This window comes from Nipponia nippon, unplaced genomic scaffold (assembly GCF_047370975.1).
Source record: "Nipponia nippon isolate SJK-2023a ecotype South Korea unplaced genomic scaffold, ASM4737097v1 scaffold_5, whole genome shotgun sequence".
Lineage (NCBI taxonomy): Eukaryota > Metazoa > Chordata > Aves > Pelecaniformes > Threskiornithidae > Nipponia > Nipponia nippon.
In genome coordinates, this window is record NW_028262369.1 from 68139257 (window position 1) to 68152899 (window position 13643).

Here is a 13643-nt window from a genome sequence, read left to right on the forward strand (position 1 = left end):
CAATTCTGTCATACAGAATTACTGACGTACTGCAGGTCTCATCGTGAGGTGTAGGGTATGGGGCAAAACGTAGTGCTTCCTTAGATGCTGTGATGAGCAAACGGCGAGACGAAACAGATGCACAAATGAACTGAACTTCACCTGTCAGTTATTCAGTGGAAGTAATTCCTGTGTGTGAGTTCACTTGTGGTGATGTCACCTGACATCAATAGACAAAAATAATAACCAGCATTGAACAAATCTGTGTAAATGGGGTGTGCTCACCTGTAAGAACTTCAGTCTGTTAAGGAAGTCAGTCACATAGCTGCCCAGAGGCTTGAGGCTTGGGTAAGACTTACTCATCCATAGTCCTGGAATTTTGCCCTTCAGAATGCTGTTTACCACTTCTTCCAGTTCAGCAGACATCACTACTAGCCCCTAAAAGAAATTTTGGAAAGGAAGATGTCAAAATACTTTGCCTAAAAGGCTTGCTTTAATGAATAGAAATCAACATAGTGCTCTGTCCAACAGATGTTACGAACTTCTAGCTAAGTCAGACAGGAGGAACACTGAAAACAAGAATAATGGGCATAGTGGATTTCATAAAAAGTTACTGCAGTTTTCTGTCTGATCTGGTAGTCACTCACTAGACTGGTCAGGCAAAAGGTCCATAGCCTCTTTTGGAGAAAACTGACCATACTGGAAAATTCTCCCTTGCCATCCTTCCTCAGAAACGTGGTCTTCCCAGAGCACTTCTGAGTTTTACGAACTGTAAATGCTCTTTTTTTTATTATTATTTAAAGTTTCCTCAAAAGTCTGACATTGCAAGTTGCAGACTTTCCAGCTTGTAGTTTGGCTTTAATGGGGAGAGGAGTGGTGTTTGTGGGTTTTGGGTTTTTTTTTTTAAATGCTTTGTCAGCCTTAAGCTGTAACAGGATAAATAAAAATTACTCAAGCTGACTTTTTCATGCTTTTTTCTGTATTTTGCACAGCTGTAGCTTTTGATTCCTACTGAGAACAAACATTGACTTTATACTGTGATATCTTAACTGGAATCCTCGCTGGCAGTAATTTGCTATTTGAAGTGTTGAGGATATCTGCTTTCATCTGTAAGAAATTGTGTGAGGTGCTTCTTGTCCTTCATGCCACTGAGGCAGAAGAACAAATGTGAACCTGGTTATTGCTTGTCTTATTTGCTAGCAAACCTGTAGGTAAGAACTTGGTTTTGGTTTCTCTACAGTAGGTACAATAGTACTTTTATATTCCATTGTGCTCCTATCAGTTCTAAGATACAGATCAATGAATCAGTTTGGAATATGGATTCTTTAAAGTGTTTGACTGACTGACCTGAATCAGACTTCAGGGTCGGTTCTCTAAGGTACTTGCACTGACAGCTCAGATATTGAGTCTACGTTCTAGGTATATGCCTTTAAAGGTTATGTTCAGCTCACCTTTATTGCTTTCTGGATGTTAACACAGGAGTCCCGTATTGTCCGCAATAACTTGTTAAAGCGTCCCATCTCTTGGACAAGCACAGTATTCATGCTTTGAGTATACGTGGTTGGGTATCTTCTCATTGCTGCTTCAGTGTCAAAATTTGGAGGAAGTTTGCTCAGGATGTCACCAGTGACTTCATAAACAACTTCATCGGTGGATTTTGCACCACCACCAAATGCCCGAGACTAGAGAGAGCCAGAAATTTGGATTTATTTTGAGAAAAAGAAAGAGGACTTAGGGAAGTGAATAGTTAAAATGCAGGAAAATAGAGCTGTTATAAAGGCATTGTTTAGAAGATCATTATAGTTCCCAACACTCTTCCCCTGATGACTGAAATCAATTTGTTTCAGAATTTCCTGTATTATTGCAATAAGTTGTTGGCTTAGAACTAACAAAATCTGGTTTCCTACAGATTCGTATCCTTCTCATTTTTTTTGAAAAATCCCGCTTCCACAGGAAGCCAATCTTTCTCCCACCATCTCTGATGTACCTGTCAGCACCACTGGCTGCTCAGGTGGTGTGAAACAGCACAGAGCAGTACCAAGTTCTGTCTCACTGTCCCTCCATGTCCCTCTTGCTCTCTCTATTCAGCTCTTTGTTTTCCTCATGAAGCTTGCAGGAACTATAGTATCACTAGATTGTACCTGGCTTACAAACTGGACTGAAATTGGCCAAGAAGTTGAAAATTGTTAAAAGCTGGGGGGAGTAGAAGATACGCAAACTGATTGTACGATCACAGAAGCTATGTCTCCTTAGGAAGACAGTCAGGAAAAATACAAAACCAAAAAAGCCTTAAAAGATTCTTAAGTGGAACAGTAATTTCACCAGAATGGAGATACAACACAATAAGGTACAGTAAAAACTGAAAAAACCCCTGAACATACTAATGTAGAGACAGAGTAGAAAGTTATGGTAAGATGGTTTGTGGCTTTTACTCTTTACATACCTGTGTAAGAAGAATGTTATCAAATAACAGTTGTGTTTCTGACTGATCCTTGGTAATATCAGCATTTGTGTTCATTCCAAATATCTCTGGGGAAGGATTCAGTGGAAGTGTCTTTGTATATTCAATATAGCTTTGGTACTGAAAAAAGGAAAAAAAAAAATACTCTAGACTTCAAAAGGAGATGCAGAAATGGACAAACAGCGCATGACAGGCTGCAAGCTGTGTCTCAGAACCACTCCAAACTTCCCTAGTGTAATGCATACAGCATGTGAACTAAGATACAAAAGGAAATACAAGGGCTGACTCTGCCTCACAAATTCGTTTGGTCCATCCCACTCCCCTGAAATCAGGATTGGCTTTGCTTAAATAATTTCTGACAAAATTTCTGACAGCTGTTGGAAATTCTCTTACAAAATAAGATACCTAGTGCAAGGGGCTGCAGCCCCTTTCTGGGCCCACTGCTTGCCAAGGGTCTGAAGGTGTTTCGCTGATGTGTAACACAATTCTCCTGTGTGATAAATTAAGCTGATTACTATGTCCTTTCTACCTCCAGCAGATGTTATCAACTAATTCTCTGATGCCTATTTTATCATGCTTTTAACTTCAGCAGGCAGGATGTGTTTCTCCCTTATTGTCCCCTAAGTGTGCTGACTCAGAGCAAAATCAATTTAGTTGGTAGTAGTTGGGATGGGTTTTTTACATCATTTCTGTTTCTTAGAAGTCACTGAAACAAGTCCTAATAGAATGTGAGATTAAGCCACAGAAGCGAGCAGTGACAACAGTAAGCGCTACGGCACATATCAATGTCAGTAAAGATAAGATCTGTTCTTAAAACAAAATAAACTGTTGCTAATTCTGTTGTTCTGGGATACTTACATCTCCTTCAGGAGGAGCAAAATAAATGCCACTTGGATCGAATTTATAATCTACATTTGTAATGATTTCCGAGGAAAAGAACATGTTTAGTACACTACGGAGCGTACGCCGATCCCAGTCATCAGTGACTCTGCCACCATAATTGCATTCTCCAGTCATGTAGCGAAGAGCGTCATACGGCACCTCCTGAAAAAAAGCAAGACAATGATCTGAACTGCAGCCTCGCGCTTCTCTGGACAGCCATATTGGTATCGTTGTAATTTATTTGGAAGTCATCCAGAATTCTCACTGGAAAGTTTAAAAGCTGTTATTTACTTCTGCTAGTTCATGCTTGTACCATTGATCTCCTGATCTTCAAATACTTTAATAATCATCCATCAAGTCACCCAGCATTGCTTCTTTTGAAGAACAATAGCACCAAAAATTTCCATAGTAATACAGCTGGAACTCCCCGAGTACAAGTTTATGGAAAACTTTTCCAAAATTATCTCTACTTGTTTGGCTATACATACTTCTAAAATAAATGTATGCTGTCACAGGTCCATAGCTGTGCTCATGAATTTTATTTTATTAATTTTTTTTAGAAAATAAAATCAAACATGCTTCAACTTTTGAGGTTGGGATAAGGTGGACTCCTCTTAGGTGCCTAAAAGGAGCAAATTATGAGTGATAAGAGAGAAATTATTCACAGGAAGTCAGGGCAAGAGGGGGTGATATGCCGAGAACTGGGATAAAGCAAACCAGTCGAAACAAGTACCAAGAAACCTGTTTACTACGTACAAGTTATCTTTCAAGAGAAAAAATGCTTCACTCCCTGCTAGGCATTACATTTGCTCATAAGCTTGTCATCTGCCAAATTTACACAAATAGATCAAGGTCGTTATCAATCTGCAACAGTCCAGGGTCTAGTATTATCCCCATCATTGAGTAAATCACAGTTAGCTATTAAGTGCTTTAGTACGGTATTCTACAGCTTGCAGTAACATCCCCAGGAGCTGAATCCACAGCTCCTGCTGAGGGGCAGGATAAGATTCCAACAAATAAGGCAACTCTATGGAACAAACACCGCTCTATTTTGCATGGCAGAACTTCTAAATTGTAATTTGAAAGTTTCCCACATTAGTTATATACTGGTCATGGAACACTAACCACTGAAAATGAATGTGGTTAGCACTACTGCAAGCAGACCTTGGTTTCTAATTCACTGTCCCCACTAAACTGTTGCCGTGGCAGCACTCAGCCTGCATTGGTACATGCACTAACAATCCTGCAAAGTGCAAGCAAGGACCGGTGGCCACTGTGAGAGGCTGCTGTACCTCGTATTGGTCGAGGAAGATGTGCAGCTGCTGCACGCTGATGCGCAGGTCGGTCTCGTTGAACTCGTACGGAATGTTCCAACCCAATGGCCCAAAATTCCGCCGTTCTTGGACCAGCGCGTGGAAGAAGCAGAGGCCGTACAGCAATGTCTTGAACTCAGCCTTAAAACCAAATGCAACGCCATTAATAATTCATGGCTGGTTTAAACCATGTCATTTTTTCTCACGTCCAGCACAGCAGTGCTGTCTTTGAGTCAACTCAAAACCCAGCATCTCCTGCTCTGGTAACATACTGTTTACAAGTCTGGGGTAGTTTTTTTCTTGACATACAACGGCCTTCAGCAGGAAGCCATCAAATTGCCATAAGCAGCAGGTCTAAATATTCTCTTAAACCAGGGTGAACCCTCAAAGCAGTTTCATTTTTAAAAGCTATATATCCATGCATACATAATTAATATACATGACATACAACTATGTGTATCAGACCATGTATCTATGAATTTTTTTTTTCCCACACCATTGTATTATAAAACATTGTTCACACAGTATTTCTGCTTTTTCTCATTATCAAGATAGATTTCAGGCCTTTAAAGAAAAATTTCAGGTAGGAACTTTTGTTTTTGTTTTTCAATTGAGACGATTTAGCAAAGTATATGACCTCATTTAGAAGAACTACATTAATTATAGGAAAAAAATGTAAAATAATGTAAAATATGCTTGCAAACAGATATCTAATTATTAAAAGTGTGGTTAAGATTTTTTCCCAGTCTTACTTTTTTTTTTTTTTAAACTAGAGATCTGTATTATTAATGCCATACCACAAAATCTCAATTGAAGAAGTAGGAGACAAGCAATAAAATAAAAATTAAATTTACTTCACTATTGCCAGTAATCAAAACCAGTTTCATTGCAGTGGAAGACAGCTATTTAATTTGGGAGGTTTTTCTCCCCCAGAGCATACACACACACAGTCATCAGGGTCTGCTTTAACTGATTTACAAAGTTACAACATTACTAACAGGTTTCCTGCAGCTGTTGAAAAAGTCAGGATCAGATATTGGATCCATCAGGTACGAACGAATTATATTGGCCCGTAAACCTTTTGGTGCTTCATTAGTCATCTTCACTCCATTCTGAAGTACAGACACCGGGAACGTGGCAGATGGGTAACTGGTGAGCCAAATTCGGAAATCTGGATGTGTTGTATCAGGGTTTAGCTCCTACAATAAACGCATATAAAAACAGGCCACTGGAAGACACAATAGATTAATATACACCTCAAGTGTTATTATTAAAGCAACTTTTTTTAAAGTGGGAAAATTTACCAGTCCAAAGTTGAATTTCTTAGATGCTTGTATGTGATTGTAGTGAAAGTCACAGTTACAAATGACAACCTCCCTTCTACAGCTGGTGTATTTTTATTCAAGACTTCAGTATTTTGAACTAAAATTTGTCCTCTCCGTGCATGTTTGTGGAATATACGAACAAAACCAAGTGCAGGCTCTGTACCACAAGAGCAATGGAATGTATACTTTGCCCATTTACTGTCCTACAGCTGTTCTGGGAAGGGCTATAGCAATAATAGGTATACATCAGAAATGTGTTAAGTTTATTAAGGGGGGAAAAGAGAAGGAAATATACACTAGTACCTCTTCGGAAAACTAGAGCTGTTCAAGAGTAAAATTCCTTGTCCAATGGACATACGATGAAAGCTCTTGGCCTGAAGAGACTGTTGTAGCAGCGGGGATTTACCATTCAAGGAATGGGCCAGACCCACCATGTTTGTGAGCACTTTCTATTCCAGCAGGCAGAAGGAAAAAGATAGCATCAATATATGATGATTACCCTTATATAATGGGAATCATCATGAAGTATGCTAAGCTGGCTTTGCAGTCGCCTGTATGATCAGACATGCCTTCAAAAGTATTTATAAGAAGAAGATAATACTTATTTTTACCTCACAGATTCTTTCCAGTATTGGCATCCATGAACTTGCTAGATGGCAATTTTGCAGAACTATCCATGTTCCTTCCTTTACTGCCTTCTCTATCATTTTCATGGCTATCGGGCCTTGGCCTTGACCAAGTGACAGAGAACTAAGCTTTGTACCACCAAACCCCTGCATATAGAAAGCATATGATAAGTAAGAATAATGTTGCATAAATACACTAAACCTTCTGGTATAAGAGTTCACGTCTATATGTATTCTTGAAATATTTCACATACAGTATATTTTAAAATACAGTTTAAATATTTTTTTCATGTCATTCCAGTTGACTAAAGCCTCTTATCTATCTTCCAGTGAAAATCTCCCAACTACACATCCATTTAATGCAGAACTGTAAAATTCTGACAGTTTCAAAATACTCCTGAAAACAGTATGCTCTTTAAGGATGTAGACAACCTACTATAAAATGTAGAATACATTTGCAGCTTGGTGGTTGGACACTTGAAGTATGTCTGTCATTCTCAACAGCACAGAACTGTGACAGAATAATAGTCAGGAAATGCAAGAAATATATCTTACCAGAAAACAGCAGCTTTCTAGTATTATAACAGTACTTGTCTACATAAGAAATTATTCAGGCTGTTGGGAATTTTTTGTTTTAAATGCCGTAATAATGACAGTCAAAGCCAACAAAAATCCGTATTTGATTTCTGAGGTGTAAATGCCACCCAAGATCCTAGGGTCCTATATTACTACAGTGTTTTAAAATTAAGTATTATATTACACATAAGGCTTATTAGAAAACAAAACAAAACAAAACAGTTTCATATAAGATTCCTTACAATGAACATTTAAACCATTATGGGTTTGTTCCATTTTTCCATGTTCCACTTGAGATTACACAAACTAGTTAGTTAAATAGATCATGACATCACAACATTATAAAATATGCCAAAAATATTCAACGTACAATTTCTTATAAACAATAGACAAACTATTAATTCCTAAAAACAATCCACTTGCACTAGTAAGTGCTTTGTGTTAAAGAGAACCATAGGGTCAATTTTAACATGTTTTTGGGCAGTTAAAAACAGGTTTTTGAGCTTATTTTGGCATTTCAACTTCTACTTAAATAATGTTCCTTGATACAAACATAAACGCATGCACACACACTTACACACAAGCAGCAGCTATATTTAAAAAGTCTGGAGATATTAAAATACCTGATCGTCAGCAAACTTAAGAAGAGCTGCCATGGGGTCAGCACCAGGAGAAAGTATAAATATCAGTGGTGCACAAGAATGACTATCGGAAAATGCTTCTGACAAATCAAATGGAGGTGGCTCAATAAATGGACGGCCCAGGTTGTGGATGATAAATTCCTGCACCATTGGTATTATCTTAAAAAAAAAAGGAAAAATAGAATTAAAGTGTCCTATTTTTGTGTAAGCATTAACATATATTACTCTTAATGTTTTAATATAAATTTCAAGGACAGTATACCTGCATATAAAATTAGATACAAGTACAGTCCCAGAGGAATCAATGACTTAGCGTGTGTAAATCTAGGCAAAAAAGACGCTCTGAGAGGGTTGATATTAGAAGTCCTATGCAAATGATCCTTAATCTCATTTCTGTCACCACATCTGGACAGACTAATGTGCTGGCATAGGAAGCCAGATTTTTTTCTGCACTTATTCCATCTGAATTATGGAGAGGATTTCAATTTTCAAGTCTCATAATGCAACACCTTTCAAAGGTGTTAAGATCTTGGCTTAGAAAACTGCTGTGTAGAGCAGTCTTGTACACACTGGTGTTTAAACTTCCTACTGAAGGTAACTGGGCTCTGTACCAAAATGAGAGACAATTTATAAAATGACAGCTTAATGCTTTTATCTCATAAACCCTTACAGATATAATTCTTTTAAATATCACCATTCATTCTATCTCTGGACACACTCTAGAATATTTTACAATAGCCAACTCCCCTTTAAAGAAATGCAACAGTATTTGCAAACACAATACTAAGATTTAATCTCTGAACACGAAATTCAAGAAACACTGAAGGTTTCAAATACCAATGTTAATTCAACCACTTTGGTCACAATCAGTATAATGTTTTTAAAATTTTTATGTGTAAAAATTGCTGTATTCGTAACTAGAGTTTTTCACTTGCATTTTTGACATTTCAATTATAAAATTTGTAATTTTTGTACTGCATTAGCATAGGTGCTTTCAGTTAATAAATATATAGTGTGACCAAGTACGCAGAATGTGGCACAGGGGAAAAAAAGTTCCAGTAGCTCCATTTCTCTTGATTGTCCTGCTCATAAGCTCACCTGTGCTTTTACTTACTTAAAAATTTACCCTGCTTTACAGGTGCAATGTGTCACCAATTAGTATAATGCCTTAAATTTGATAGCAGGAGGGAGGGTCTGGGCTATACTAATTACAGGCTTTATAGATGGAGATGCTCTTGAAAGAGCTTGGTTTGGCTTCCCAGCTCTTGAGTGATTTTAAGGATATGTATGAATATGAGAACCGTTTAAAAACCTTCACAAACTGGCCTTTTATAGAGAACTGCAAGTGCACTCCAGAGAACGTAAGTCTGAAAATGGATATTTTGACTATGCCTTATTTTTTTACATACAGTGCCTGAATGTGAAGTCACTGTTAGGTATATTCATGTTCAAGAAGAGTTGTGAGCTTCCACTAAGCCTGAAGCTGAAAAGTTGAATACTCAAACTTTCCCCTGTTCCCTGCTCAGAAATACTGTAGTAGGATGACTGGCTTCTGCATGTTCAGTTCACTAGTCTAGCTACAGAATTGAATATACTTACTTTTCTTGTTTTCGTTTTTTTAGTTCTTGTCACTTAAAAGTTAATTTCTTGTACTATGTAGTCTTTCTGACTGCAAATTTTCATTCATAAAAAAGAAGTCTACAGTAGAAGAAACAAATACACAACCAGCAGGAAGGATGAAGTAGCAGAATAATCACTACTTAAAATCCAGAAATTGAAATTATTTAAATTTTAGAGAACTTAATGTTTACGATGTTCCTGCAGGCTTTGACTTGAGCATTAAAAAAAAAATCCACCTGACTTCTACTTCGGCACACACATGAAACTTCCAGGCTGGATCTCAGATGAGTCGTACTGCAAGAGTTATCTGAGAAGGTGTGAAGTTTGATAACTGAAACAAACTTACTTAATTTTTAGTGTTCTGACCAGATGTGATTCTAAAGTGACAGAAAAACATAGAAGTTAAAGATGTAGCATTTTACTCATAATTTATATCTAGAAGTTCTCTATGTCCATGGTCTTATACTATGTTTTTTCTCTGAAAATACTCTTTAAAGTCCTGGCTATGGAAGATCTCATGCACTGCTACTGAAATGCCTGTGTAGCATGGCATCTACTAGATGTTACCTGGTAGAACAAAGGGACTCTAGTAGCCTGCAGGTACCACAGCTATGCAGAAATCCATTCACTACTTGTAGCCTATTCCTTGTTCCTTTACTAGTTGCTTATTTACCTGCTTGCAGTCCTCACATTTAAAATTTATTTTTCAGCCTGATCTGTGCTGATAGACATTGTGGGGAGAGGCATTACTTGCAAGCTCTCAGAAACAGCTTGCTAATGTGAACATGAGCAGTGTGTTGGATGAGGCTCTAAACTTCTAAACTGTCACCTGCAGATGGCAAAGGCGGGCTTTGTCCACTGTCCAAATGCAAATGAACCAGATGTGGCAAAATGTTTCTTTTGCTTGATAGAACTGGAGGGCTGGGAACCAAATGATGACCCATGGTAAGCACAGATATAACAATGTTCTTGAAGTATTCCTCCAAACTTCTTTGACAACATCCCCTTACTCATTATAAAATTACCAATTTCTCTGTCACAATTCACAAAACTGAAGCCTACTGAAAGTTTATATCTTACCTGGTAACCTTGAAATAGTTCAACTAGCTTGTATCTGAGATCCACTAAAATCCATTTTGTATGTTTTCTGTGTGATATTTTTTCTACTGATAGACAGTAGAAGTACTGAAGAGACCTGTCCAGATTTCTTCATCTCTTGAAATGTAACTTTCATGGTTTTAATACCTGTTCTTATTCTGGGTTTACATTGCAGGGAGGAACACACCAAACGTCACAGCTGTGGCTTTTTATCCCTTACTAAGCACTTCGATGATCTGACAATGGAGGAGTACTACATGCTGGAGATGACACGGCTGAGAACCTTCCTTGTAAGTGTTAACCAAATAATCCTAATATAAGATTCAAACCTAGAATGTAAACAAGAACTTCCATCTCTAAGATTTCCAAGCATCAGCACAGAGTGATCGTGTAAGGCTAGAACATGACTTATTCTGAATGATTTATGTGCATTATTGGCTAAGAAATCCGCACCTGAACACTTCTCAGTGTAGTCTATTGTCTAGCTTTTGAGGGAAAACCTGTTTCCTTTAGAAACGTTTTTACAACAACTCATTAGAGCAGAAAAAATATCTTGGGTGCAATAATCAATCAATCCAGGAAGCTCTACAATAGGCAGCTCTATCTTTCTCAGGAGGGATGAACAACACGTGAAAAGACAAAATTTGACGAGATCATTCTTTCAAATATCCAGTTTTACATGTAAATCGGTCTAATTAAGCTTTCAAACTTTAAAGCCCCTTTCAAATGTTTTACAGTTATGCAGTTTTACTCCTCCCCACTTCTGGGATTTCATGCATACAGTGTTGGCATGTACAAAAGCACACAAAACTGAGCCTCTTCTACTAGTTGATCACGATCAGCTGATCTTTGATATATGACCCCTAGTCCTATGGACAGTAAGAATCAAGAGAGCCCAGTTCCCTGATGAGGCACAGTAAAGGTTCTGCACCTTACTTCCTGGTGGGTTTGCACAAATAAGATCTTTGCCTTGCTGATAATGTTCCGTATTGAAAATATACCTGGAGACTGTCAAGGTTAAGTATTTAAATTAAGTATTTGAGACTCAAATACGTAAAAATAGGATCACATGCCGCAGTGGGAGCAGTCTGATATCTTAAAGGGTGGACTAAGAGCGAGAAGATTATGCTGTTATCTAACCTGAACAGCGAATGATTTAGAGTGTTCCAAGGTACAAAAGGGGTTTTAGCCATAATATTACTCTATTTCTAAGCATAGCATATAGAAAATTTGAACCAGCAGCTTCAAGTGGGGACACTTTACCCCAAGAATATTGTCACCAATAGCTTGGGAGGTTATGCACTAGGGCTGATCCAGAGCATGCTGCCATCTTGAAGTACCAATATCCTACTGCATCCTGAGAAGCGAGATCATGCCTCTTCACACAGAAGAAAATCAAACTGCAGTCTCTCTCCCTAATGTGATTTAAAATACAGCTCAACAGTAGGTTCACAATTTACTTTAAAATAAAAAGTATACTAGACATAACCAAAAATGGTCACTGAACTGAGCCCTACCAGCAAGGCTGGTGGAGGAGTTTCTGAATCAAATGGGGGTATGCATATGAAATATCTGCCAAACTGCTCTGTGCCATTCATTGCTGACCATAGCCAAAAGGAGACTTCTAAGCTAGAATTACTGCCAGATCAGTGTGTTTTTGAGGATCTAAGTGTTGAATGTGGTTGAACTAGACAGTTAAATTGCTCAATTGAAAGTCTCGATCTTTTGCTTTGCTTTAAGTGCAAAACTGGCAGAAGAATAATAAACTCTTTTGAAGAAGAAGTCACCGCAACTAGGCAGCGTCTTGTGGATAGCTTTGTCTCCAAGCATCAGTATACACCACCGTCGCCAGTGCCTCTCCATGCTGATCCATCTGCCCAACATTCTGAAAGCTCATACTGCCAGTCAAAAAAAATCCAAGAGAAGTGAAGTGTAAAGTCTGACTCTAAAAGTTTCTCTTCTTCACATGGTACAAACATTCATATTTTTATCTGAGTACTAATATAAAGCTAAACAGTTGTGTGAGGAAATATAGAGAATTCCTTTCATAGGCTCTCTGGAACAGAGGTCATAGCTGTTTATTCTAACTCTGATCTTTCACAATGTGCTTTGTCATTATGGCTAGGTGTGGATTAATAGTAGTCCCACTAACCTGTGAATATATGAAAAATGTCTAAGCAAATACTTATATTCTGGTTTTTAGTAGGTTGACTTTTTTGGAATAAAGATTCACAACTGCGAGCACCTATTCTGATCTGTGCCACGTTCAAGCCTTACAGCTAGACAGCCTCAAATCAGAACAGTTCTGCTTCAGAACACTTTCCATAGAACAAAATGGATCTGTGTGTCTGCAATAATTGCTGCCTTTAAGCACCTACATTATCTACACTCCTGCTTACCATTAAACTATCTTCCTAGATCTAGACCTTAGAAATTTACCATAGATAGTGACATCCATCAAAAAAGTTACATAAGCAAAAATAGCAGGTGTACTGAAAAAGGAAAGTCACAAGGTTTGTAAGACAGTCTCAAGAAGGAAGAGCTCTGGGGATTTTGGTGTGTTCACTGAAACTTAACAAAAGCCAAAGGCCTACCCTTCTGTTTTAAAAAGTTTTTTCATTACAATTTCAAACTTGCTGGTTTTTTGAAGTCTCATTAATTCCTATTTTCTTTTATGATAGACTGTTTTAGAATGGTTGTAGACAACACAGTTGAAATGCATGCTTGCAAATACTTTCAATTTCTAAGATGAACAGACCTTTTTGAATAAGGCAAAATTTCCATACATACTTTGTCAGGTCTCAGGCAGCGAATGATAAGCATCCGTTGGAACTCCCCCAACTTGTCTTGCCACTCTGCAGGAAAATCCTCGTGCTGGGGATCCTAAAAGCATATGTATTTCAACATTCTTTAAAGCATTTGTCAATTACCTATAGTGAGAGTGAATTATCTTTTAACTTGACACATCAATCCATAATGTACTTTTTCTTAATCTACAGAAATGGGCTTGACATGCTTAAAGTGTTTTTTAAAAAAAAAAAAAAAAAAAAACAACTTTAAATATATGTTTATCTAAGCAGCTTCTCTTGTAGCAGAGAAGTTATAGTGATTAAGTGTTTAAA

The 13643-nt window shown here is 37.7% G+C and overlaps 2 protein-coding genes across 2 annotated transcripts in view; one reads left to right on the forward strand and one right to left on the reverse strand.

Moving 5' to 3' along the window:
• Positions 1 to 13643, reverse strand: part of DNAH7 (dynein axonemal heavy chain 7) — a 118944-nt gene that overhangs the window by 4046 nt on the left and 101255 nt on the right. The window contains exons 53-61 of the mRNA XM_087731018.1: positions 13312 to 13404; positions 7786 to 7962; positions 6572 to 6733; positions 5634 to 5834; positions 4615 to 4776; positions 3299 to 3484; positions 2423 to 2560; positions 1431 to 1661; positions 265 to 417 (exon numbers count right to left, since the gene is read on the reverse strand). Of these exons, the coding sequence (XP_087587144.1) occupies positions 265 to 417; positions 1431 to 1661; positions 2423 to 2560; positions 3299 to 3484; positions 4615 to 4776; positions 5634 to 5834; positions 6572 to 6733; positions 7786 to 7962; positions 13312 to 13404 (1503 nt within the window). The remainder of the gene's footprint in view (positions 1 to 264; positions 418 to 1430; positions 1662 to 2422; positions 2561 to 3298; positions 3485 to 4614; positions 4777 to 5633; positions 5835 to 6571; positions 6734 to 7785; positions 7963 to 13311; positions 13405 to 13643) is intronic.
• On the forward strand, positions 9027 to 12762 carry LOC148052304 (baculoviral IAP repeat-containing protein 5.1-like). The gene is made up of 4 exons (XM_087731026.1): positions 9027 to 9164; positions 10259 to 10368; positions 10697 to 10811; positions 12262 to 12762. Exons 1-4 carry the CDS (start codon positions 9027 to 9029, stop codon positions 12448 to 12450), a joined length of 552 nt encoding a protein of 183 aa, XP_087587152.1. The 3' UTR covers positions 12451 to 12762.

Bases quoted from the DNA above. Each gene is read 5' to 3' on its own strand.
- LOC148052304 (XM_087731026.1), top strand. From the start codon at position 9,027: ATGGAGATGCTCTTGAAAGAGCTTGGTTTGGCTTCCCAGCTCTTGAGT. The intron at 9,165-10,258 runs GTAAGTCTGAAA...TGTCACCTGCAG, and splicing joins GCAAGTGCACTCCAGAGAAC to ATGGCAAAGGCGGGCTTTGT. The intron at 10,812-12,261 runs GTAAGTGTTAAC...CTTTGCTTTAAG, and splicing joins CACGGCTGAGAACCTTCCTT to TGCAAAACTGGCAGAAGAAT.